The sequence below is a fragment of the Pimephales promelas genome, chromosome 18, assembly GCF_988280905.1.
Source record: "Pimephales promelas chromosome 18, fPimPro1.hap1.1, whole genome shotgun sequence".
Lineage (NCBI taxonomy): Eukaryota > Metazoa > Chordata > Actinopteri > Cypriniformes > Leuciscidae > Pimephales > Pimephales promelas.
Window position 1 is genome coordinate 21,615,048 of NC_142786.1, and position 24,304 is coordinate 21,639,351.

General features: G+C 39.9%; 1 protein-coding gene across 14 annotated transcripts; it reads left to right on the plus strand.

The window, feature by feature from the left end:
- The first annotated feature begins 472 nt into the window (after nucleotides 1–472).
- nfyc (nuclear transcription factor Y, gamma) lies at nucleotides 473–24,256 on the plus strand. 14 transcript variants are annotated; one of them, XM_039680898.2, is made up of 11 exons: nucleotides 473–614; nucleotides 10,156–10,262; nucleotides 10,447–10,518; nucleotides 13,467–13,580; nucleotides 15,769–15,864; nucleotides 17,169–17,345; nucleotides 20,310–20,381; nucleotides 22,309–22,470; nucleotides 22,590–22,697; nucleotides 22,906–22,965; nucleotides 23,992–24,256. In XM_039680898.2, exons 2-11 carry the CDS (start codon nucleotides 10,164–10,166, stop codon nucleotides 24,112–24,114), a joined length of 1,083 nt encoding a protein of 360 aa, XP_039536832.1. In that variant the 5' UTR covers nucleotides 473–614; nucleotides 10,156–10,163; the 3' UTR covers nucleotides 24,115–24,256. The 14 variants fall into 14 exon arrangements, with proteins under 14 accessions (XP_039536832.1, XP_039536836.1, XP_039536840.1 ...); XM_039680902.2 differs by having other exon boundaries at nucleotides 10,450–10,518; XM_039680897.2 differs by having other exon boundaries at nucleotides 485–614; nucleotides 10,153–10,262.
- Nucleotides 24,257–24,304: the final 48 nt, after the last annotated feature.

The following is a 24,304-nucleotide window of genomic DNA, read 5'->3' on the forward strand; positions in this document are numbered from 1 at the left end:
AGGCCTACTGGTACCATAATTTAAATTAAGGTCATTTTTGTGAATTATTTCTTCAGACATCACACATTTTTTGTTTGTTTTTGTGAACCGGACATACTAAACTCGAATAAGTTATATTGCTTTATAACAGGGATCGTTTTTACTGTTAACGTTGTTTGTAGTACAAGGGATTTTCCCCCATAAATATTGCCCCCCATAAATATTGCGTGTAATGTGATGTGTACTACACATAAACACATTCTTTTCCGTTTCAAAATAATGAAATCGAAATGCTCTTTTTCTTTTGATTACACGGACACAATCAGGGGAGAAATGCTGGCAATTAAATGGACAGCAGCTATAATAGCTATATCCGAACCAAACGCATTCATCATGGGATATGCAGGCCATCTCAACCTCTCGCTGACGCTGAACTGAGCATAACTGAGGAACCATAGACGTGAGGAACATTCACATTCAATGGCGCCAACGGCGAGTACGTCATAGCAAACGTATCACTTCTTCCGGTTTTAAAAAAAAGTTGTCAAATCGTCGGCCATCTTGGTTGCTGTAAGAGCCTGAAATAAATTAAATATTACGACGAACCGGACTACACTACGATTTCATCGCCTAAAGTGAGTATAAAAATTAAACACTTTGCTGCGTTACTGTTCGCTTGCTATCTACCGCTCAGTTTCGATAAAGCGGGTGTCGTTTTGAGCTCATGGTCCAATAAAAGTTTTCATCCAATGGACGATTGTTTTGGAGGATGAACATAGGCGCCATTTCCCTCCTCGCTCTCTGAAGCGCTTATTGGTGGCTAGTGGAAGGGAATGGAGGCGGTCAGGAAACTGTTGGACATTAGTCGCCATTTTGGCTCTCTAGTGTTAGTGACTTCTATTGGCTCACTGGTTCATTTTGAGCCTAAATGGTGGCAGTTTCTTAACTACCAGAACCCCTAGAAACCTTGATTGGTGGAATCTAGTCCGAGGTTTGATTGGTCTGAAGGACAGATCCAAACGTAGTCTTTATTGGTTAGACTGTCTTCACACCGCTTTACAAATATTTTAGGAAAACTCGCTCAAAGCCTTAGAAAAACATTATTATTTCACTTCTCCTAATTTGACGAGAGTCACAGTCGATGCGGCCTGCTAACGTAGCGAGCGATGTGTCCTACATTTATGCCGCTCTTTATAATCATTATCTGTCCGTACAATCTTGTCGACTTGATATTTGGAGATGTAAATTATCCTCACGATAAAAAGAAATCTGTCACTATGGGTTTCATCCATAAGAATGTTATACACACACATAACGTTATACTGATTGTTTGTATGGTTTCGTTTAGCATGTCTCCCGGTAACGTTAGCCTGCAAATGCTTTGTCGACTTCGTTAACGGAATTCACAGCCGTTGTTGTGGCCATGTACTGCATATTTCTATTTATCAGATGTGGAATGAAATGCCATTTTCTGTGTAATCTTATATGATTCATTCGGGATGGAATTTATTCCGTGTATTTTCATTTAGTAGAATATCAATGTGCCTCTGGTGTCATCGTATAGTGCAGATATGAATACGCTTCAAATTGTTTTTCTACTCAATGAGAATAGACAAGTAAAGTGAAATACGAACGCATTAATTATGATATTTAGCAATGGCTGTAATTTAAGACGCAGCTGACATGTTTTTAATGTACCAGGTTAAATGGAGGTCAATTTCTGGCTGGCACATGAACTCACTATTTACATTACAAGTGACTCTCAGTGAGCCTTTGAAGCAAAATTATTCCCTATTGACCTTGATTTTACAACTGTTCCCATAATCTTTCAACACTGTTGCTGTAAATAATTTACCATGTATATGTAACAACAACAATGTATTGGAAGGATTGTGCTGCTGCAGTTTGAGTTGTTGCCTTGGCTTTCATCCATACAGTGTTAAGTTTTGCCCACATTCTGATTTTCATCTCTCACATAATTAAAAGCGGCAAGACTATGGTGAATTGGAGGGTGTGTAGGCCGGTTTGCATGTGGGGGCAAGACGTTTCTGGAAATAAAGAGAATCAAGTGATGCTGTACAATGCAAAAGAGCAGCAAGTTAAGGTGCGGCCACATTAGTAAAATTATTAAAAGTGTAGCGATGTGTGAAGCACAGCCTACAAAACTTTCAAACCAAGAAGCTTTGTGTCGGTCAAAGTGGTGAATTCATGTGACCAATATTTGAATTTGAATCCACAGAGGAGATCTTTTGCTGTGACATTCAATATCATGTGGATTCATATTGAAATGACTGAAAAACACAGCAAATGTGATCATTGTCCTGTTGTTCTTTAACATTAGTTTTGTTTTTAAAGAAATAACCAAAAGAAAAATGACCAAATAAGTTATTGTAATAGCATGATAGTTAAATTTTGGTCACGTGATGAGATTGTGATGTATGTTTACACAGACACATAACCATTTAACATGACCCTTCAGGTCAACTTTATATTTATTTATGACGTGACTAACGTCGAGTTTAGGTTGAATGTGCTGCACTGCATGCATGTCTCTGCACTCAAATGAGACTGCAAGTCTGACCTGAGTGACTTTCCACTTTAAATCATGCGGCTATAGCATGCGGCATCCTCTTTGAGATCGCATTGGGCCAATCATTGTCCGTGGGCTCATTTGCATCATCACACACCCAGCCACTGCGCTCCTCCGAGGGGCGGGCGTTAGAGACATTTAGTTTGACATTGTAAATAAGCAAGGGACAGTTGTTTGAGAAGTCAGTTGTTCAGTCCGGCTCCGTCCAGCCACAGTAGAGAAGACGATCTGCAGGGGACAGATTTTCCGAGGCTCACTAATCGAGGCGATCATCCGCTCTCCCCGCGTCCTTTATTCAACTTTCTGCGGCTTTTGTTTGGTGGTTTTTTTTCTCTCTCGTTCTTTTCCTTCCCTGACCCCTATCCTGCTGCTCAAGGTAACTTAAAACAGGAAGTTGAGTGTCTGTGAAAGGGGGCGGAGATGAGAGGGTCAGCAGGGAGGAGGGGAATGACAGATGTTTCGGCCAATAGTGGCAGAGACCGATTCGGGCTCATTTGAAGAATCCACCAAGGGGGTGGGGATCGTAGAGATAGGCGGGCTGAGAGTATCGTTTAGCAAGCTAGATTGATTACACTCGAGTGTTAAAGGGAAAGCAGTCAGGAGATTTTTGTTCCGACTTGTTTTACAGCTCTGCATTGCTCTCACACTTTTGTTTCTTTTCATCCTTCCCTTTTTTTCCACCTCTCCCTCACTTTCTCGCCTGTTTTTCCGGTCACTTGCAGAGCCAGGGGTCAGCTGAAAGACAAACAGTAGGGTTGCCAGGCAGAGGCCAACTCCAGGCTCCAGGCGGCTTCACGGGACTCGGACAGGGGAGGAATGGGAGGGGGTTGTGTGTTTAGGAAAGGGGGGAGGGGGGTGGCTGAAGAAGATGGGCTAGTTGAAGGGGGAGGGTTCGGAACGGGGTGGGCGGGGGGGCGTTAGGTGATCGCGTTCCCCTCAGCTCAGGGCTTTGAACACAGCGGTGGATCGCCTATCCCACACAGCCTTTTGTCTCCTCTTGGGACAGAGCCTGTGGAATAAAGACACTTATGGAGACTTTTGAGATGTCCTCCTCCGTCACAGCATATGAAGGGCATAGGGTAAGTATGACTTGCGACTGCATTCAGACTGTAAAGCTCTCTACCTCACTCTCTCTCTCTCTCTCTCGCTGCAGTAATGGGATGCTTCCTCTGTCCTCCGCTGCGCTTTTCTCCTCCTCCTTTCGTCCTCTACTTTTCCCCTTGCTTGAAATCTGAGTGTACTACTTTGTGTTTTCTCTCCTGTTCAAGTCCTTAACCTGATTACTAATGTTTGACATGATGTAAACAATAACTAGCTGGTAATTTCATTGGTTCTGCATGCGTAATTTTAACTTTCCAGCGTTGAACTGTACGCCGTACTTTTTGATCGCAGCTGACCTCTAAGTTCATCTTGTTCAGGTTTACTTCAGACTTCTTGAAGGTCCTGTGCTTTCGAGTATCTCCCCTACATCTGTGATGCTTAGAGATAGAGATGATGTTCATGGCTGCATAGGACCGCTAGTCCTGGGTCACCTTTCAAGGCCCAGTTTCGTGGCTTGTTTACACTCCTATGACAGTGAGAAAGAGCAGAAGCCAGTCTTGATGTGGTCTCTAGTACGTGACCAGCATGGATTGGGGTTTATGTGGAGACTTTTCGCCCCCTTAGTTCATAATGTACAGATGGTTGTCCTCACATGATACCTTGTTACAGAATTCAGTCGGAATAAAGTCTCTTTCCCGCGTGTGTACTAGAAAGTTTCCATAAGTGATGGTATTATGTTCCTTTTGGAGAAAGGAGTTACTAAAAATAACTCTAGGTAGAGCCTTGACTGCTGTGTCACTGCACGATCTGTTCGGTTAAGATTTGATCATTTTAGCTCCTTACTGCACCAGTCTGCATGAATGTTCAAGGGTAAAATGTAACCCCTGACTAACGTTTTTGCACATTTCCTCTCGTTCCCGGAGCTTTGCACTTTAGGTTGTTTTGAAATGTCAGCGCAGAACCTTTAAAGTTTACAGTTGGGTTTCTGGTGCTGGTCGACGCACCTTGCCGTTGCGGGCCCATCGGCGAATGAAGGTCACAGGAATGTGAGAGCGGCTCCCGCATTCGATATGTCAGCAGAGAGAGTGTGAGACCAAGAGGACAGTGCATCCCTCAGGGGCGCACAGACAAGAGGGGGCCATTCACCATCACGCTTCTCTAGGGACGCCATCATTGCACACACTAGGGTCGCCAAGTTGCTGCAGTGAAAGTTGAAAAACCAGTCTCCGTTCTCTTTCTCTTTGTGCTATAGAATATCCCTCACTCTTTCCCTCCCCCTATACTGTGTTTTTTTCCCCCCTTTTTGCTTACTGCCAAATGACCTTGAAAGTTCAGGGACGGCTTCCTGGAGTTGACGAAAGGCTGAACCAAGGGCAACTTTGGAATGATTGATCCGTGAGATCAGAGTTGCGTTATTGTCCAGCCCCTATGTTTTTTGCTCCGAACAAGTACAGCTATTTGTCGGTTAATTTGTAATTTATTGCTGGGTGCCTGGGTGCATTTTGTTGTGTCCCGAGTCGATGATTAACCAGTAACCGCAGCAGGCTTTGTGTTTTTTATTTTATATATATATAAAACCTTTAGAAATGTGACCTTTCTGTATGACAGAATGATCATAGAAAACATATTGGCTGTGAGCTGTAATTTTAGTTAATGAGGCTGGTTTAGGTTCAGGGACTATACAAGTAATGCATAGTAAAAAGAGTTGTCAGTAAGTACATACATTTACATGTTATATATAGGTTTTGTTTTGTTTTTTGCGCATAGTTGAGCAAAGCCTATTCATAAACGTAACACAAGGAGTAAGGCATTTTAAACAATGCTGTCAATACATGTGCAGTTATAAGCAGGGGTTTTACATAGCTGTGTCTACAATAGTTTAATGTTCATTTAAAGGTGGAATACCTAAGATTTTTGCATTAAAATATCCCCAAATTACAAGGCCAGTGTTCTATATTTAGTTAAGATGATAACTTACAATATTCCAAATGTTTCAAACAATGTTTAAATCGAACATCAGTAAATCACGTCATATCCGCATTACTGCTTGTAGTCCTGGACAAATGCGGAAGTTGTAGTTGTGCGTTAGTTTATCAAGCAACAAACGTCAGCTTGTTTCACGCATTTGTTATGGAATGGAGCACAATTATTCTTTAGCGATTGCACCTGGTTCTGTCGACAAAGACAAGTCTCATAAACGCAAACGTCAACGAACGGGTCAACCAAACAACCCAAGAAGAATTTGGGACAAGAGAAATAAAACCAGCTCAACATCGGTGTGGCATTTCCTAAATGGAGAGAACTTTATGAAAAACTAACTAGAAAGAGACGCCGATCTTGCATGTGTTTTACTTGACAGGTGAGTAGCACCATGTTTTGTATTCAAATTTCATCTCAGTAAACGATGCAAAACAATTAGTATTATTGTTAGAATGTCTTGTTGTATATGTGAAAAATCGTAAGGTCATATTCACCGCGAATACTTCTCGGATTGTGAACTGTTGGCTGTATCTTAGAAAACGACGTTTATCTGAAAAGTGTTTCAACCGTCCCGGGCCGGCTCTCCCCTAACATCTGTGATAACTAATTTACTTTTAAACCTTACTTTTCTTGTGGTTATTTCAGGTTAATGAAAAACAAGCATGTCATTAAACGCAACAGTTATAGAAATCGAACTTTACCTCATCCATGACTTTTCGATTCCCGTCTGACTGATTTATCCACGGTGGAGTTGAAAACAACAGTTCCCATCATTCTGTGTTTCTCCACGGCGTCATCAAGCAAAGCCGTTGTTGTTGTTTTGAATGTAGTGCCATCTAGCGGCATAAAATCTTAGGTATTGTAGCTTTAAATGTATTTAAAAGCTCTGAACTGTCTTTCTAACACGTATTTCTCTTTCCATTATTTTCTTCACCTCTTCATGAGGGTTTTATGTTATTATTTTTTTGCCCTCTGGAATGCTCCGATATCAGATAACAAGATTGTATTTCTTCTATGTGCATGCATTGTTTGGTATGCATTTATTTTTGGTTTTCTTAAACCATCTAGGGGAGGCATGCTTGAGATGAGGAATGTGAGCAAAAAATCAGATGAAAAATTCTTCTGTTCTAGGGTTAAGTTTGATTTGGGCTTGTCAAACAAAAAAGCAGACTTTGAAATAAAGTCTACTGTTTTGTAGCTTTTTAAGTACTGGCTGTTAAAATTAGTCTAACTCTAGAGGTTAGCTTCAATGTCTGAAGTTATCTTAGATCTCAAGTCAACACAGCGATTGGCTTCCACAACCCCGGTATTGTCTTCTCCGCATAGCTGATCTGAATCTTTCCAGCACGATGAAGAGATTGTTCTACATTTTTATCTGCCGGTTAAGATGCATCCCAAACTATAGTATAAAAGGTAATTGTTCTGCCAGTGGTAACTGTGAAGTTATTCTGTTTGTCACTGCACTTTCTTCTTCTTGGAGGCCTCTGGCCACACTTTCTCCAACCTTTAGAAATCTGCCGCACAACCAGCTTAACTCATCCGCTCATCAAGGGGTTTATTTGTGAAATCTCAAGTCTTCGAGAACCGCTCAACCTTGATCACTTTGAAATGTTTGAGCGTTCCTTTACTGCAGTCCTTTTGCACGACGAAAGCCAGGCTGGCAGTGATGTTCTTGCTGATTCAGCCTCTGTTAGTGGCATTGACTTTCTGAGACACAAAGCACCAGCGGTCATTGCCGTCGAGGCAACCGAACAGATCAGGAGAAATCCAACACCACCGCTGCGTTCTGACTTGCTGAAGGACGATCGTGACTAAGAGTTGCACGTGCACTGAGCTTAACCTGGCTTTTTGTTTTCGCCCACAAGTCTGAAGTTAGAATGAATTCTATTGGGATGTAGTTCCTTAAGGTTGCAGTTGGGTCAATGCCATGAAACTAAATTATTTTTTTACTTATTTATTTTATTTGTATCTTTAATACATTTGAGAATACATTAAAAACAATTCATATAGCCTATACAACTATCTATGATTAGCATGTTTTTAATTTCTGAATGAAAATTGTCAAAAATGTCAAGGTGATACAAGTAATTAAAAAAAAAACTCTACAAATTAAATCCTTAGTAGGTTTAACAATTGCTTCACTGTATCCAGCTTTTTTAATATTTTAAAACCTGAAAGGTCATAACACTTAAACAAAATCTCTTTTTTTTTTAGTGGGCAGTTATTTGTCATTCACCCAAGTCAATGCCAGTAGCCCCTTTTTTACTATTATTTTGCTTGAACGCAATACAAAACATACTAACTTCAATAGAACAAGCTTTCTACCCACAATGCTAAGTCAGAGGTTTCGCTCTTCCCATCTCAGGTTGTGTGTCTCTATCGGTTAAAAGAGTCAAAAATAGCTCCCACTCAAGCAGCTGGTCGAGGCGAGCTTTGATTTAACCTATTTATGTCTCCTTTAATGGAGTGTTATCTCATTTAATTTGCCTCACAATTTCCCTGGTCTGTGACAGTAATTGCTGCTGTTATCGCCTGTTAATTAGCCAGCTAGTTTTCTTAATGGTCTTACTTGAAGTTAAATTATCATTTGTTATCAGTCCGCCGCTGGAACATCAACTCTCGCAGATGTACAGCAGAAGACCATCACAAGATCGACACCTGACCTGATTGCTTCCCAGCCGCTGGTGATTTTTCAAGTTATATGTATACTTAAAAGGAAAGTTCACTTTGAAATTTATTTTTGATATGTTTTAGCTTACCTCAACTCAAGGGCATCCAAGATGTAGGTGTCTTTGTTTCCGCAGTAGTTTCAATTTTGATATTTTTCGGTCAAACCGTTCTTGTCTGTCAGTCATGTAATGGAGGTTTAGGGGGTCCACCTCAAAGAGCATGCACAGAGAAGTCCAAATTAAACACGATTTAATGACTCGTAAATGTACACATTGATGGCCTAAGACACGAAACGAGTGGTTTGTGTGAGAAAACGAACAGTATTTATATAGTTTTTACCTTGTGTAACCACAGCCATGTCCATGAAGGCACGGGTGCTTCGGTCTGCACATGCGCCGGAAGTGATCTCTTGCGGGTCTACGTCACTCATTGTTTACACACAGATTTCGGAAGTTTTACCTTTTCACTGCGAAGATCTAAACATATTTAGATGTATCGAAATCGTCTTCCATTGCGATTTCCTGTCTCTTCACAGTGTAAGGTAAAACTTCCGAAATGCGCAGACCGAAGCGCCCGTGCCTTCAGATCAGTTGGACACATGGACATGGTTGTGGTTACACGAGGTAAAAACGATATAAATACTGTTGGTTCTCACACAAACAGCTCGTTTCGTGTCTTAGGCCATCACTGTGTACTTACATTTACGAGTCATTAAATCGTGTTTAATTTGGACTTCTCTGTGCATGCTCTTTGAGATGGACCCCCTAAACCTCCATTACATGACTGACAGACAAGAACGGTTTGACCGAAAAATATAAAAATTGAAAATACTGTGGAAACAAAGACACATGCATCTTGGATGCTCTTGAGGTAAAACATACCAAAAATTACATTCAAAGTAAACTATCCCTTTAATAAATTTGATTGACAGTTGATGGCATCAGTCAAGCCTGAAATGAGTCTGGAGCTTATTGACAGTGGAGCCACATGACTCATTGATTTGTATTGTGCTTGTCTAATGCCACTGATCATGATTGTTTTGAAGGCAACTAAAGGCTGTGACACCAAACATGATTTCTTTTTTGTGATCACATGGTGATTATAAACATCGTAATGCTTAGATATACATAAGAGGAAGAAGAGATAAAAGCAGGTCGCCGCTTATCGCCAGTGATCACGCACGTTTCACTGTGTTGCTCCTCCGTTTGACCTACATAGTGAGGCTGCTCAGCAGTCCGACTGCTCCCCCTCCATTAAGCCCTTGGCAGTTTGTCTTGTTATTGGATTATGGCTGAACTGCACAAGTCCAAGTACTTTTTTACTGCCTCGCTCCTGCTCCTATGGCACCCCACCCTGCTATTTCAGGCCCTGTGTTTATTCCAGAGAAAGAGAGAGATCCTTTGTAGCGTCCGTGGCAGCGCAAGCTCAGGCAGGCTGCCTGCAGAATTCCTCACATGCCATAGTAACCTGCCAGCTTTGCTCCTCTTGCATTTTTGGTTTGTATTTGGATTGTCTCCGTTGCGTCAGTGCCGAGCAGTTCTGTCCGATAGACACATTTGGTCCGGCTCCAAAGCTATTTGGGTCTCCAGATGTGCACTCCAGGCTTCAGGTCACTGGCATGGAGGAGGACTTTGTTCTCCAGGTTTTTCACATATGGATTCCTGGCTTAGTTTACACACGCCTGAGTTGACCAATCGCCCCATCACCAGGCGTTTTACTGTAGTGACGCACGGGCTATCACACAAAATTATTCATTCTTCTTCAACTCCAACTAAACCGTGTGTAATGTGGTTTATTATCTCAAAGCTCAAAAAGATTACGTCAATTATGAGGCTTGTATGTGTGAACATGAACCCTGACTTTTCTTGTTTCTCTCCCTTTTTCTCTCCTAGCAGATCTGGAGATGTCGGCAGACTCATTTGGAGCAGGCGGCAGCGATGCCCAGCAGAGCCTACAGACCTTTTGGCCCAGAGTGATGGAAGAGATCAGGAATCTTACCGTGGTATGGGTTTCTCCATTTTATTCTCTCGTGGATGCAGCATAAACACTGCTTTTTGCAACAACAAAAAAGTCTTCATTGGAAAATGACAAGTTAGCCAACTAGCCAAGAGTCTACCTCTGTTTATTAATAGTAATTATTAATGTTATTTCGAGTTCTCCTCTAACGCACTCTCGCACTGTTTCAGAAGGATTTCCGTGTGCAAGAGCTTCCTCTTGCTCGCATCAAGAAAATTATGAAACTGGATGAGGATGTGAAGGTAAGAGCAGGCGAGCTGAATCAACACTAAGCTAAGTCTAAGCTGATGTCAGCACGCTTCCTGTCTTTCATTCTTGAGAAAGCAGCAGCCCAGCGTTTGTCGGCTGTACATTAAGTGGCCAGTCAGTAATTAGTGTAGTTAGCTTTACTATTACTCCGAATTAGGGTTTGAGGTTTGTTGTTCAAATTCTTGGCCATAAGTATTGTACTCTTTGTTTTAAAGACATGAATGATACATCAAATCATGTAGCTTGAGGAGAGGTTTATTGTGTCTTAATTAGGGGTTACACAAACTAGTCGACTTTAATCCTTTAAAGGAGTGGTTCACTTTTAAAAAAACTTTTGCTGATAATTTACTCACCCCCATGTCATCCAAGATGTCCATGTCTTTCTTTCTTCAGTCGAAAAGAAATTAAGGTTTTTGACGAAAACATTCCAGGATTTTCTCCATATAATGGACTTCAATGGGAACCAAACGGTTCAAGGTCCAAATGAGAGTTTCAGTGCAGCTTCAAAGGGCTTTAAACGACTCCAGACGATGAATAAGGGTCTTATCTAGTCATGTCTCGAAAAAAGATTAAGATTTGTTAATTTTGATGAACGAGTTTGAACAGGAGAGTCACGAACGCTCATCACAGAACAGAGCAAGGCAAGCATTTTTATTTATTTTTGAAATGACTGATGGTTTCTCTAGATAAGACCCTTATTCACCGTCTGGTGTCGTTTAAAGCCCTTTGAAGCTTCAATGAAACTCTCATTTGGACCTTGAACCATTTGGTTCCCATTGAAGTCTATTATATGGAGAAAATCCTGGTATGTTTTCATCAAAAATCTTAATTTCTTTTCGACTGAAGAAAGAAAGACATGGACATCTTCGATGACATGGGGGTGAGTAAATCATCAGCAAAAGTTTTTTTAAAAAGTGAACTACTCCTTTAAGTTTGATGTTGACTAGTCACTGGTCATGGCCTATAGAGGACACAACAGAATAAGAAATCTTTTACGCTCCATTTCCAAACAGTTAAAGTGACAAATAAATGCGTACTCTGACAGTGCTCCACATGAAATGTTTAATTATAGCATCTGGATGCTCAAAATTAGGTGAGTTTTAAACATCTTATTGTACACAAGTTAATCACGTTCTAAACTATTGCGAGCTGCATTGTAATGCACACACAGCTCGCACATCACGTGCGCACAGAATAATTCTGTAGCGCATAAATGTATTGTCAACACACTGTTCAGTGATTTTATCAGGAAAATAGCTTAGAAACTGAAAGGTTCTTGCAAATATATTTCTTAGTAAATAAAACCCGTAACTTCATTGTTAGTAGAGAGTAGAGAGACGCTGCCTGGAAAAATTAATTCGCACGCAATCGCTCTCTCACTAATGCATTCCTATCCTATAAATGTAATCCTTACGGTGCTACTTTATCTCTGTCTGATTTAGAACAAGCAGAAATCTGTGAAATATAAAGACCCAAAGACAAAAGAACTGAAAAAATAAGCTGCCATGTAGGATCCATATAGCCTTGTGTGCAGCCATATCTGTGAACAAGAAAACCTGCAGTCGCGTCTCAGCTCGAGAACGATTCAGGCTTAGTTGTTCATAAATTATGTCAGCAACTAGTCGATGTCAACTCGACTTTCATCACATAAATGTCGACTTTAAAAAATCTGAAGTCTTTCAACCCCTAGTCTTAAGCGATCTGACTTGCCTACCAAAATAAGACAGCCAAAAAAAAAAATTCCCAGAGACTTTGATGGAGTCTTTGATGGAGAGACTCTTTGGGGTAGTTATAGAAATAAATACGAAATAGTTTTGGAGGCTCGTATTCATTGACAAACAGTTCCAGTTTTGGGTGAATCACTACTTTAGGACCTTTAATCCTCTGTTTAATCCACCTAGAATGACCCAGCAGTCACCTAGAAACCATCAGAAGACACTAGCAACCATATATCAATAATCTAGCGACTTTTTAACAATGCTCTGGCAAACTCCCCCATTTTACCCTAGCAAAGATGGGTTACAAGTTTGGGTTTATTATTTGATTTTTGAGGCTTCAAATCAAAATTGAATATTTTTGTGGTCTTCTCCAAAAGCAAAGTTAATATTTTCAGTGGTTTCGGCTGCAGTGAGGCCCATTTTGAACTACTACAAAAATAATAATCTCCTCTTTTCAGAGCTCTTCATTGTAGAAGAGAAATTATTTGATCCAGCTGAGTCATCTGGCCATTTACTGTGAATCAGCCTGATATTGGGTATCGTGTAAACACTGAATAGGAGTTTTCCAAGACCTAAAAAGAAAGAACAACCTCAGCTCCATGTATCACCAATATTTACTTTCCTTCATGCTTTAACAAAGCAATATGCAAATAAACGAACTTTCAAGTACATATGATAATTGCATGGCATCAGTACCGTCGAAAGAGCGAGGTATGTTGTGATGAGCCAAGTGTTAAGTGGCTGTAAGACACACTCATGCCCTTTTAGTTCAGTTTCATAGAGCGAGAGACATAAGAATGATTAGTCATAAAGGTTGGTTTGTTTGCTTAATAGTTTAACCCTCAATATTTGTAATTAGCTGGTTTAACCTTAAAGACGACAGACATCTGTTTCTTTCTCAGTTGTTCAGTACAGAGATATTGTGAGTGATGTTGGTGAGGCCACAGGACTTGATCTTTCCACATAGCTTTAGCCGCGTGGGAAGCAGGCATCAGGTCAGGGTGATGTCCAGATGCTTAAAATAACCTGCAGCTTACAGTGGGAAGAAAGGAAAGCCAAGGCAATTAAGAGCTCAGGAGCAGTGACATGGACCAGACCCTGGGTCAAGTCTTGACGTAGCCTCTGTGTGTCCACCTGTCTGAGGCCAGGCCGAAACATGGAGGACAGGATTGTATGTGTCGTTCTTTTAACCTCTACTGATTTGCTTTGGTAACCTTCCGTAGATGATCAGTGCTGAGGCACCGGTGCTGTTTGCCAAAGCGGCACAGATCTTCATCACAGAGCTCACTCTCAGAGCCTGGATCCACACTGAGGACAACAAACGGCGCACACTGCAGGTCAGTCATGACGGATGAGATAAAGCAGTCTCCTCTAAGACACAAATAATCTTTTTTTCTGTTTATTTTTGGGTGTGGGTGGGATCATGAAATGACCCTGAGCTTGCTTCGAACGGGTCACCTCTGCTAAACTGTCACTCTGTATCTCAGAGCACTCTCACTAACCCATGTTTCCAATATAGTAGTTCAATTTCAATTGGAGGACCTATAATGCTTTTTTTTTTTTTTTTTTTTTTTACATTTTTAGCTTCCTTTAGTGTGTAAGTTTGCTGATTTTGTGCTTTGGAGTTTCTGAACTCCCTGAAACTCACAAACAAGGCCTGATTGAGTTGCATTATTTGTGTGTTGTCATATCCAAGATATGGATACGCCGTTTTCTCCACCCTGTATTAAGTAGGTTATGGTAAGGGATGTGACATTTATGAAACGTGCTCAAAGAGGTTGACCAATCACAACACACTGATTCTGCCAACCAGAGCATCTTGGCTTTTCAGAAGAAAAGGGCTTCATAGAGACAGGAACTAAACAGAGCGTTACTTACACACTGGGAAGAGAGGAGCAGTAACAAAGTCAAAAATGTGAAAAATAATGTTTTTTTTTTTTTTAGCAATCAAGCATGAAAAACAAAATGAAGACTTCGTAAAACTGCATAATAGGTCCTCTTTAAGACTAGCTCTGGTTATTTACTGATCCCACCCACCATTTCCCCCTTTTGTTTCCTGTCTCCTTCACCATCACGGTCCAAAAAATTAATCTGATGGTAAAGAGTCAGAATCACTTTATGGATGTTTTCTTTAAATTGAGTTGAATGTCAGTACTTGCAGTCATTAGAATGCATAAATAAATATATGAAGTGTAATGTTAGGGTGTACTCACATTTACTGTTGTTCATTGACATTGACATTTATTCATCTAGCTGATGCTTTTATCCAAAGTGACTTACAATTGCTATATATGTCAAAGGTCACACGCCTCTGGAGCAACTAGGGGTTAAGTGTCTTGCTCAGGGACACATTGGTGTCTCACAGTGGATTCGAACCCGGGTCTCTCACACCAAAGGCACGTGTCTTATCCACTGTGCCATCACCACCCCATGTTTAATAGTGATCTGTTAGTGATCAAGATTTCACTTGTTCTAGTTGGTCACGCAAATTCTCTGAAAGCTGCTTGGTGTGGAAGTGAGTTCTGTTTGAGCTGAGCTTTATACATCGCTGAAATTTCGCTAATGCGATCGCACCTATAGCCAGCGGCTAGTATTTTCTTCACGTAAATAAGTCCAAACCATTACGGCAAAGGAAAAAAAAAAGTTCCTCCTAATGCTGCATGTGCTGGAGCTGTGACACAGCTTGTCCGTTTATGGGAAGAGCCCCCCACACGAGGACCCCAGGGCTTATCTCTGTTCATCTGTAGTGAGTCTAAAAGTACATCTCCCATGACCCACTTACTTTTTATTAACTCATTTTGCCTTCCTTGGCTTTTAAACAGTGTCCTGTTGAACCCTTGGTTGAGTTGATGATGATGACAATAATAGTAATAATAACATATATAAACCCAATTAAGTTCACATGTGAAATCAACAGATTCAAGTTAGCTATTAAGCAGAATACAGGAAGTAAACATGAATGTGAATGGAATAATTCCATGGAAACAATTGAATAAAGTTAATAGTCTGCAATATAGCAAACCGCGTCAACATGGCCTTTTTCCGACATGGTGTTCGGCAACAGGTTTTGTCACTGAACAAAGCTGTACTGACATTAGAGTGTCTCTTTAATATGCAGATTGTATTAGCACTCCGCCTGTGAGCTTGCAGCTGGCCCACAGTTCCATTGTGAAGGCATCACGCCAATCTGTGTCGCCACGACAACATTCATCAATGGAACAACTGCATGGATGTGACCCTTCACCACCAGATATTAATCATGGGGCTAAAAATAGCTGCTGATCTGGGGGGTGACAATGGGTGGTCTTTGCAGCCAATATCCTGTGGAAAATACCGCTAGTAGGCAGTTTGTGGGGTGAGATGGTGTCACTGTTCACAAGAACGATTGATGAAGCCAGTCTGTCATATGTTATATTCAAATCACTGAGCGTCATCCTTTTTGTGATTGCCTCCATTCCTGTGAGCATTTGTCACATGTGGTTTTAGTCTTTCGTTTTGACTCTGTGGTCTTATTTTCTTTTCCAGAGGAATGACATCGCCATGGCCATCACTAAGTTTGACCAGTTTGACTTCCTCATTGATATCGTTCCCCGGGATGACCTCAAGCCTCCAAAACGACAGGTGTGGAAAAGAGAGGAGCTTCAAGCTGTCAAAATAGACTGGTGTCTACAATGTTTTTTTTTCTTCTATTCTTCGGCGTCTATGAAGAGAAGAGTGTGCTGTTGTGTTTGGCAGCCTGGGGGCGCTGTAAACATCCTTGACTGGAAGCTGGGTGTAGGGTTTGTGAAGGCTTTCAGTCGGATGTTTGCAGCGCTCTGCTTCCCCTATCTCTGCACGACCAGATGTCAAGTTATTCATTTTATTTTATGAATGTGGCCATAGCGACATGTGTCTGACTTAAACAACCATGTGTGGTTATGTGCCACAGCACTGGCAGTAGAACAAGGATTGACAGCGTGAGAAATTCGTCTTTTTGCCCACCAGTCACCCAGAAGCTTTACCAACTACACTTGTTTGTTGAAATAACTCCCAGTCACACCCTAAGCATATCCTTAAAATGTATTCCTTCTAGTTAAAGCTAGTTTATAAATATAAACTAATACTTTGTTTGCATGTATGTATTGTATATATTTGTATTTATTCATATTTATAATATATGTGTGTAACTCTGAACATCATGGAAGTACACTGGTCAAAATGTGTTCGATTCCTGGGTCTTTATAAACACAACTTTTGTTTAGAAAGTCCTACAAAACAGAATCACGTACGTAACTCTAAATATCACAGTGAGAAGAAACACCTGATAAAGAAGGAAGGAATTGAACCAATATATCCAATGATCCAAGCCCTCCTAGCTCAGCTAAACCAGTCTTTGTTCGACCTGAGGGCCATAAAGGTCCTGCTGTATTTGTGTGACTGTGTGTGTGTGTGTGACCAGGTGTGTAAACATCCTACACTCTCAGCTGTGACATCACCAAGCTGGGAGAGGGATGTTTACTCTCTTTGTCACGAATAGATCTTCAGTAATACATGGGGAGAAAATATAAAGATACTTAGTGCAAATGTTTGAGCGATCCCACTGTTTGTGTGTAGAATAACACAGCTGATAACCTGCCATTATGCTGCGGTTGAGTGTGGGAGTTCATGCCTCAGACTGCAGCTAAAGGTCTCGTTTCTGTCCAGCTAGAAGATTGCATTACCCGCTCTTGCTTTGCCTATAAGTTATTTATCCTTCTCATGCCTCTAGTGTTACAGAGCTAAAATAATTTATGGAGATGTAACCTGCAGATAGGCCTTATGAACTCTTCATTTTCATGTTTTGTGTTCATGGGATTGTGAATGTTCTCTTGCAATTACGACAATCCTGCTGAAGTGTTCTGCAACGTAAGATGTGAATTTCTCTATAAACGTGCCTGTGTGTGTAGGAGGAAGTGCGTCAGTCTGTCGCCCCGACTGAGCCGGTCCAGTATTACTTCACTCTGGCGCAGCAGCCCAGCGCAGTGCAGGTCCAAGGTCAGCAGCAAGGCCAGCAGGTGTCCGCTCCCACCGCCACCACACTACAGCCCGGGCAGATTATCATCGCTCAACCCCAGCAGGGCCAGGTAATCCCCGCTCACTTTCCACAAACCCGAGGACGTAGTGCGTATATGGATTCTAGCGTCAAACAATGAGCTTTGAGACTCTTAAATACAACAATGTACTGTATATAACAACTATAAAATATAACAACTGTAATAGTGTCCACACCAATAGACGACAACGTTCTGTAGTTTAAGTATGTGTGCATTTATGTAGTCTGCTACTTTAGAAGATTTGTAGAGATTTAGGAAACATGCCAAGTTTAAATACTTGTTTCTCTGAAAAACAGCACTACAGCCAGTTGTTCTACTTTAATGTGTATTCCGGGTTTTGTTTATGTTTTAGTCGATGTGATCCTAATAGCCCACTGCCAATTTACTCAATAGTATTTCGGCACCTCGGGTTTGTCAGTTTGGCAGAAAACACTGATTATTTCAGCCATGGAAGCCAACAAATAAACTGGGTCAGAGATCATAGATTTTACCTGACCTAAAAAAGGGCCTAAGCAATAAAAACATTGCAAATGTATTCATTAGCTGATCAACTTAAAGTGTAAGATTCGTCTCTTTGTTAATCACAATGTTAATTGTGCTCCTTCCTGTTGTATGTCCTCAATCTGGCAAACCGTGTATGTGTCGAGTCTGAGGAGGAGGATGGGGAGGAAACGACTCCATTTTGAATTTGGATGGCAGTACCATTTTGACCGCTAGCTATCAATATTACATATTTCACCTTTAAACATGAGCTCTTTAAACTTGATAAACAATATTGTGTTTCTCTGCCATTATTGTGATGTTTGTGTGGACTTATTCTCATAGAAATAGAGCAATTTATACAAACTTTATAGTTAGTGTCTTTGGTGTGAACGGGCCTTAAGGGATAGTTCACCCAAAAATTTTGTCATCATTTACTCACCCTCAAGTTGTTCTAAATCAGGATTCATTTCTGTGTTGATTAAAGAATGTTGGTAACCAAACCAGTTTTTGGTCCCCATTGACTTCCATAGTATTCTTATTCTATACTATAGAAGTGAATGGGGACCAGCAACTGTTTGGTTACCAACATTCTTCAAACTATCTTCCTGTAAGTTCAACAGAAGAAAGAACTTCAAACAAACAGGTTTTTGAACAACTTAAGGGGGTATAACGTCAATTTCCTTTTTGGGGTGAACTATAAGTTTAAGGCAAAAAAAAAAAAAAAACAGTATGTGAGAAGAATAGTAACTATTCTTAATAGTGCGGCCCATGAGGCCACAGTAGATTATTTGTGATGCTGGTAGATCACATGACAATGACAACATGGTGAATATAGTATGTTCGCTTTACATTCAAAACATAGAACATACCATTTTAGTGATTGCAAAGTAATTATACTAAATATAGGCTATTATACTAAAGCCTTTTGACTATTTAAAAGAAACGGACTACTCTTTCGCTATTTCCCACCCAAACTTCCTGTTTCAAAAGGAAATATTTCAACGGAGGAAAGAGAACTGGTATCTAGAGGCTTGGAGAACTTTGTTTGCCCTTGTAATTACCCTAGTGTATATTATACTACGGTCTGAAACTTTATAGTACCTACACTCGAGCCCCGATTACTCCGATCAGCCCATTACAGGATCATTTGAAACACGATTGGTGAAGGTTGAAAGCCCAAGGGTGTCATTCACACGTTGCTATCAGGTGAACGCTGGAGAGTCAAGTCAATCTCTCGTTTTGTTAACTTACTAGTTAAATTCCAACTTGAGTGCTCTTTTCTCACTTTCTTGCTATTTTTTTGTCTGTACTGGACGGATCAGTGCTGCTTCAGCAAGCTGCAGTTTGCTGACCTGTCAGATTTTGGCAAAGTTGTGCTGCAGTCACCTTAAAGAGCGCTCCAGACAAATCTATACAGTGGGGTTCAAAATGTCAGACTACTCTGAAAATGAGATTCAAAATATAACCTGGAAATTTAGATTTTGAAAAAAATGTAAGCGCCCAAGAGAAAAAATACTTGTTTGTGGACAATTTCTAGGTCGGTAATCAAATAAGGAAAATTGTGACATTGTTCATGTGAGCTTCTTTGTACTGAATACATTATATTATATTACGTTATAGTCATCAAATAATTCAGATTTACGTCACAGGAATACATTACATTTTAAACTATGTTTAAATAGAATAATATTGTATGTATATAAATATGTAATAATATTTCACAATGTGGAGATTATTTCGTATTATAAACGTATTTCACACGTTTTGGTGAGCAAAAGAAATTTCTTTGAAAAACATTGTATATCTACATATACAGGTATATCTACACAGGAAGGAAAGAAAGATGATGGAAAAACAGTGGTGTAGAGAATTTATGCACATCATGAACCACATATTTATTGAAAAATTGACCAATCATTTGTCTTGTTTAACCCTTTAAGTAAAATGAATTGTTACTGGGGTTCATACCTGAGGAGGACATAGTCTGTTCCGCTTCATCTCACTGTCTGGTCACTGCTTTGTGTCGCTGTATGCTTTCCTTTCCCCAAATGCAAAACTTTCATAAACTGTCATTGAATTTTACTTCACTCTGCTTTAGTTAATGCCTTTTCACACCACATCTGAAACTATAGAATAACACCTTATTTTCACACTTAAATTATTCACACTAAAACCAATGCATTTAAATTGTTAAATGATAAATATTTCTTAAATTTCTTTTACAAAGAAAATATTGCAGTGTGATATTTCATGGTTAGTGTGTTAATTTTATTTCATTAAAAAGCCTTATGCATGTTTTTATGCCATCCCAAAAATGTGAATATCTGTGAACATGCAAGTCTGTTCATGCTACATGTGACGCATCACGCTTTAATTTCTCGACACCATTTGTGGATTCTCAGTGCATTGCCTTTTTTTGTTGCTTTTGTATGTGATGTTTGGGTATGCGCTTTGCATGTGCTTGCTGCTTGTTCACTCTCTCTTTCTGGCATATTTCCTCCTCTTGCTCAGGTATTGCAGGGAACCAGCATGCAGCAGCTACAGCAGGTGCAAGTTGCTCAATCACAGGCGACCCCTATCACGGTAAACACCTCCAACCCTTAAAAATGGCTCCTATTGCCCCAAAAAGGAGCTTTTTTAGGGCTTTTTGACATGACGATTGAGTAAGAACTGCATTTCAAAGCACAATCCAATAGTAAGAATTTCCCAGTTTGAGTTCTATATCACCTACTGTACATTAAACAGTGCAGTAAATGGAAGCAGATGTATGATAATACAGCGCTACAGCCTGATGGTTAGTTTATAGTTTATATCATGTAATAGGGTGGTGACGTCAAAACCCGGAAGACTAATTCCTCGAGGTTTTTATAATGGGGGGTTTTCAATTTATGAGTAAAATAAGGTCTGTGATAAACAGAAATTGACGATGCTTGAATGTTTTGCAATATAGCGTAAACTGACATACACTCACATCCCAGACGTTTACATCTAGTGATTTATTAGAAACATGCTTTTTTTAATGAAATAACTTCAAAATTTGCGTTTTTGATATTGGTGTAATTTATGTTTATTGATTTGAGCTTACTGAAAGTGAAACTTCCAAGTGAAATCATTTAGCAATGAAAAAACAGGTCCCACTTTATATTAAGTGGCTTTAAGGACTATGTACTTACATCGAAAAATAAGTACAACGTATTATTGTGTTCCTGTTGTTTTGTAAAACACTTTTGCTGCTATTGAGGTGTGATATGGGTAAGGTTAGGGACAGGTGTGTGTGGTATGGGTCGGTTTAAGGGTAGGTTAAGGTGTAAGGGAAGGGTCAACTGTGTAATTACAAATGTAATTACATAAATTAATTATAGCTGTAATTACATGCTGGTATTTTTCCAAATATAAGTACAATGTAAAAACATGTATGAACACAATAAGTCCATTGTATCAAATTATTAATTTCAATGTAAGTACATAGTACTTAAAGACACTTAATATAAAGTGGGACCAAAAAATATATTATATATAAAAACATTACGGACATTAAGTGTTCAATCTTCAAACATCTTTCCCTTTACTAAAAAACACTCTTGCTTTGAAGCCAGTAAAACTTTTTTTTTTTTTAAAGATAGGGAGGTTTACTGCTTTTTGTCTTTGCATGATTATGTTTATGGGGTGCAATATAACATGTATTCGTGGTTTTTCTTTTTTTTAAAAGTCTTAAATTTCACCTTTTATTGTAAGCCGCGTTCTCCTCTGTCATTTAAACGACCGGTTGACTTCCTGAGTCTATGAAACCACTCCCTCGGAAACAGGCAATGGGCTTAGATTGGTTAGTTTGGCCCCGTGTGTTGTGATTGGCTACTGTGTAGTGCACGTTGTCCAGAAAACTTCACGGCCATTACCTTTACGTGTCGATACTGCAGTATCAGTATGAGCCAGAATCAGACCCAGAAAGCGGCGATGAATAGAGTCGAGCAGAACCACCCCAAACACGGCTCTTACAAAACATTTCTGAATGGTACATTTTTTTTTTTTAATTATTATTTTTCTATTCTTCTATTATTATATAAGAATTTCGATGTGTTGTTTCGAAATTTCGAAAGAGAAGCCGATCTGGAATTCAAATCTGCAATTCATACGGCCTCTGTTTGATGCGACACGAGTTCACTGCACGTCTCCGGCCAGATGAAGTTGTGCTTCTCAGTAAATTGCTCTGGCCTATCAGGTGTCAGTTCCTGAAGAGGAGAGATCATCTGTCACAGCTCAGCAGTCAGCGCACAGGTTTCTCCGCTCAACGACCACAGTCTTGCTTCTCTCCCCTTTCCTCAACACGTCTTCAGTTTCACTTTCTTTTGGAGGCCTTCCAAGCCCACAGGGTGTAATGCTAATGCTAGCACTTCTGTTCCAGCGTACATGCTGAAAGAGTCTTGTAAGGAACACTGCAGGATGAAACGCAACTTGTATGTGATTTTAAAGCCGCAGTCCCCCCTCATGGCTGTCCTCCTCCATCTTTCAGAGTGCTCCTGTGACCATGCAGGTGGGCGAGGGCCAGCAGGTGCAGATCGTGCAGGCGACCTCGCAGGGGCAGGCGCAGGCGCAGGCGGCACAGTCGGCGGGGCAGACCATGCAGGTCATGCAGCAGATCATCACCAACACAGGAGAGATCCAGCAGATTCCAGTAATAAACCTGTTTAGTTTGGGATTTTGAGGTTTTGATTGTTAGTGGGGATTGTAGAGTAACCATTAGCTGGAGGTAATGATGTGTGCTCATCAGTGTCCTCTTGTGGTGTCCCGCAGGTGCAGCTCAACACCGGCCAGCTGCAGTATATTCGCTTGGCTCAGCCCGTCTCAGGAACACAGGTTGTTCAAGGACAAATACAGACACTTGCAACAAACGCTCAGCAGGTACAGCAAGAAACCTAGTCACATGCATACCTCAAAAATGGTTTACAATATTAACTGAAGTGGTCATAAAAAGTCATTGTTTTTGCTGTTTTGTGACACTAATGGGACAGAAGTTACACACTTCACCTTTAAGCAGTTGTGTATTTCACATAAAGATATTTCCTTCATTTGATGAATGCAATGAAATTGATGTGATTTTGTTCTTTAGATTACACAGACAGAAGTACAACAGGGTCAGCAACAGTTCAACCAGTTCACTGATGGGCAGGTAATGACTTTTTTGATGTTTTAAGGCTTTATATATACATTTATTTTGACCGAAATACAGTTTTAAAAAAACAGTTATTTTCATTTGAATATTTTAAAAAAATGCTATTTATTCCTGTGTTTAAAGCTGGATTTTGCTGCACAAGAAATATTTCTGATTTATTATCAAAGTTTTTTTTCCGTTTAATCGTTTTGTTGAAACAGTGCTACATTTTGATGGATTATTTGATAAATAGAAAGTTTAAAAGAACAGAATTTATTTGAAGTAGAAATCTTTTCTAATATCTTTTCTAATATAATTATAAATGCAATTTAATGATCAATTTAATGCATTTTTGAAGAATAAAAGTATTAATTGCTTTCAAAGGAAAAGATCATTTATTTTTGCATTTCCAAAGCCACTCAGCATTTTTCACTTGCCACAATTGACACCTTGGGGGGAAACTGATATAAATATAATATATATTAAATATAAATATTTTATATATATATATATATTTATTTTGTTTTTAATTTTTTTTTATTGTCTCATATCTTGGCAGCAGATATATTAGGCTGACACAGACTTGACACACAGATCCGTTTTACTGTTATACATTTTCTTTCTCAACCGTTCACCTAAAACAACTGCCTGCGTTTATGTGAATACCAAAAATATTTTGACATTATTTTTTGTCTATTTGACTGTTTATGCACAACAAGCAGCAAAAATTAACTCAAGGTGGCTTTGTGCGCATACTTTAGTTGTGAGTTTATTATTTCAGAAGCCTTTTTAAAAAACTACAAATGAAAAATGTATATTTTATATATAATTTCAACCTGGGAAATTGGCTAGTAGAGTGACTGTCACACGCCACTGCTGAAATACACCCGGGTTGGCCGGTATTTATGTCAAGCCCTGCATATAATAAAAAATACAATATTCTATTATTATTCTGATATGTTCTATATGTAATGTATCCTTTATTTTGAGTTACCACAGTCCGAGTTCAGTAACATCCCTCTGTGTGTGTGTGTGGCTCTACAGCAGCTGTATCAGATCCAGCAGGTGACGATGCCGGCGGGACAGGAGTTGACCCAGCCCATGTTCATTCAGTCCACCAGCCAGACGACCGACGGCCAGGTCAACACACAGGTCAGCGCAGACTGAGGCCGTTCATCCCGACACGCCCAACCGGAGCTCAAACACACACCAACATCCTTCCACTTTCCTTCATCTCATGCCATTTTCTGATCAAGTTCTCCGTTTAATTCAGCAGTCGAATAATAAACTTTAGATTTACGCTTCATAACTTACCGTCCAAATGACATGTTTTGTTAAAGTGTGGGTCTCTTTCATA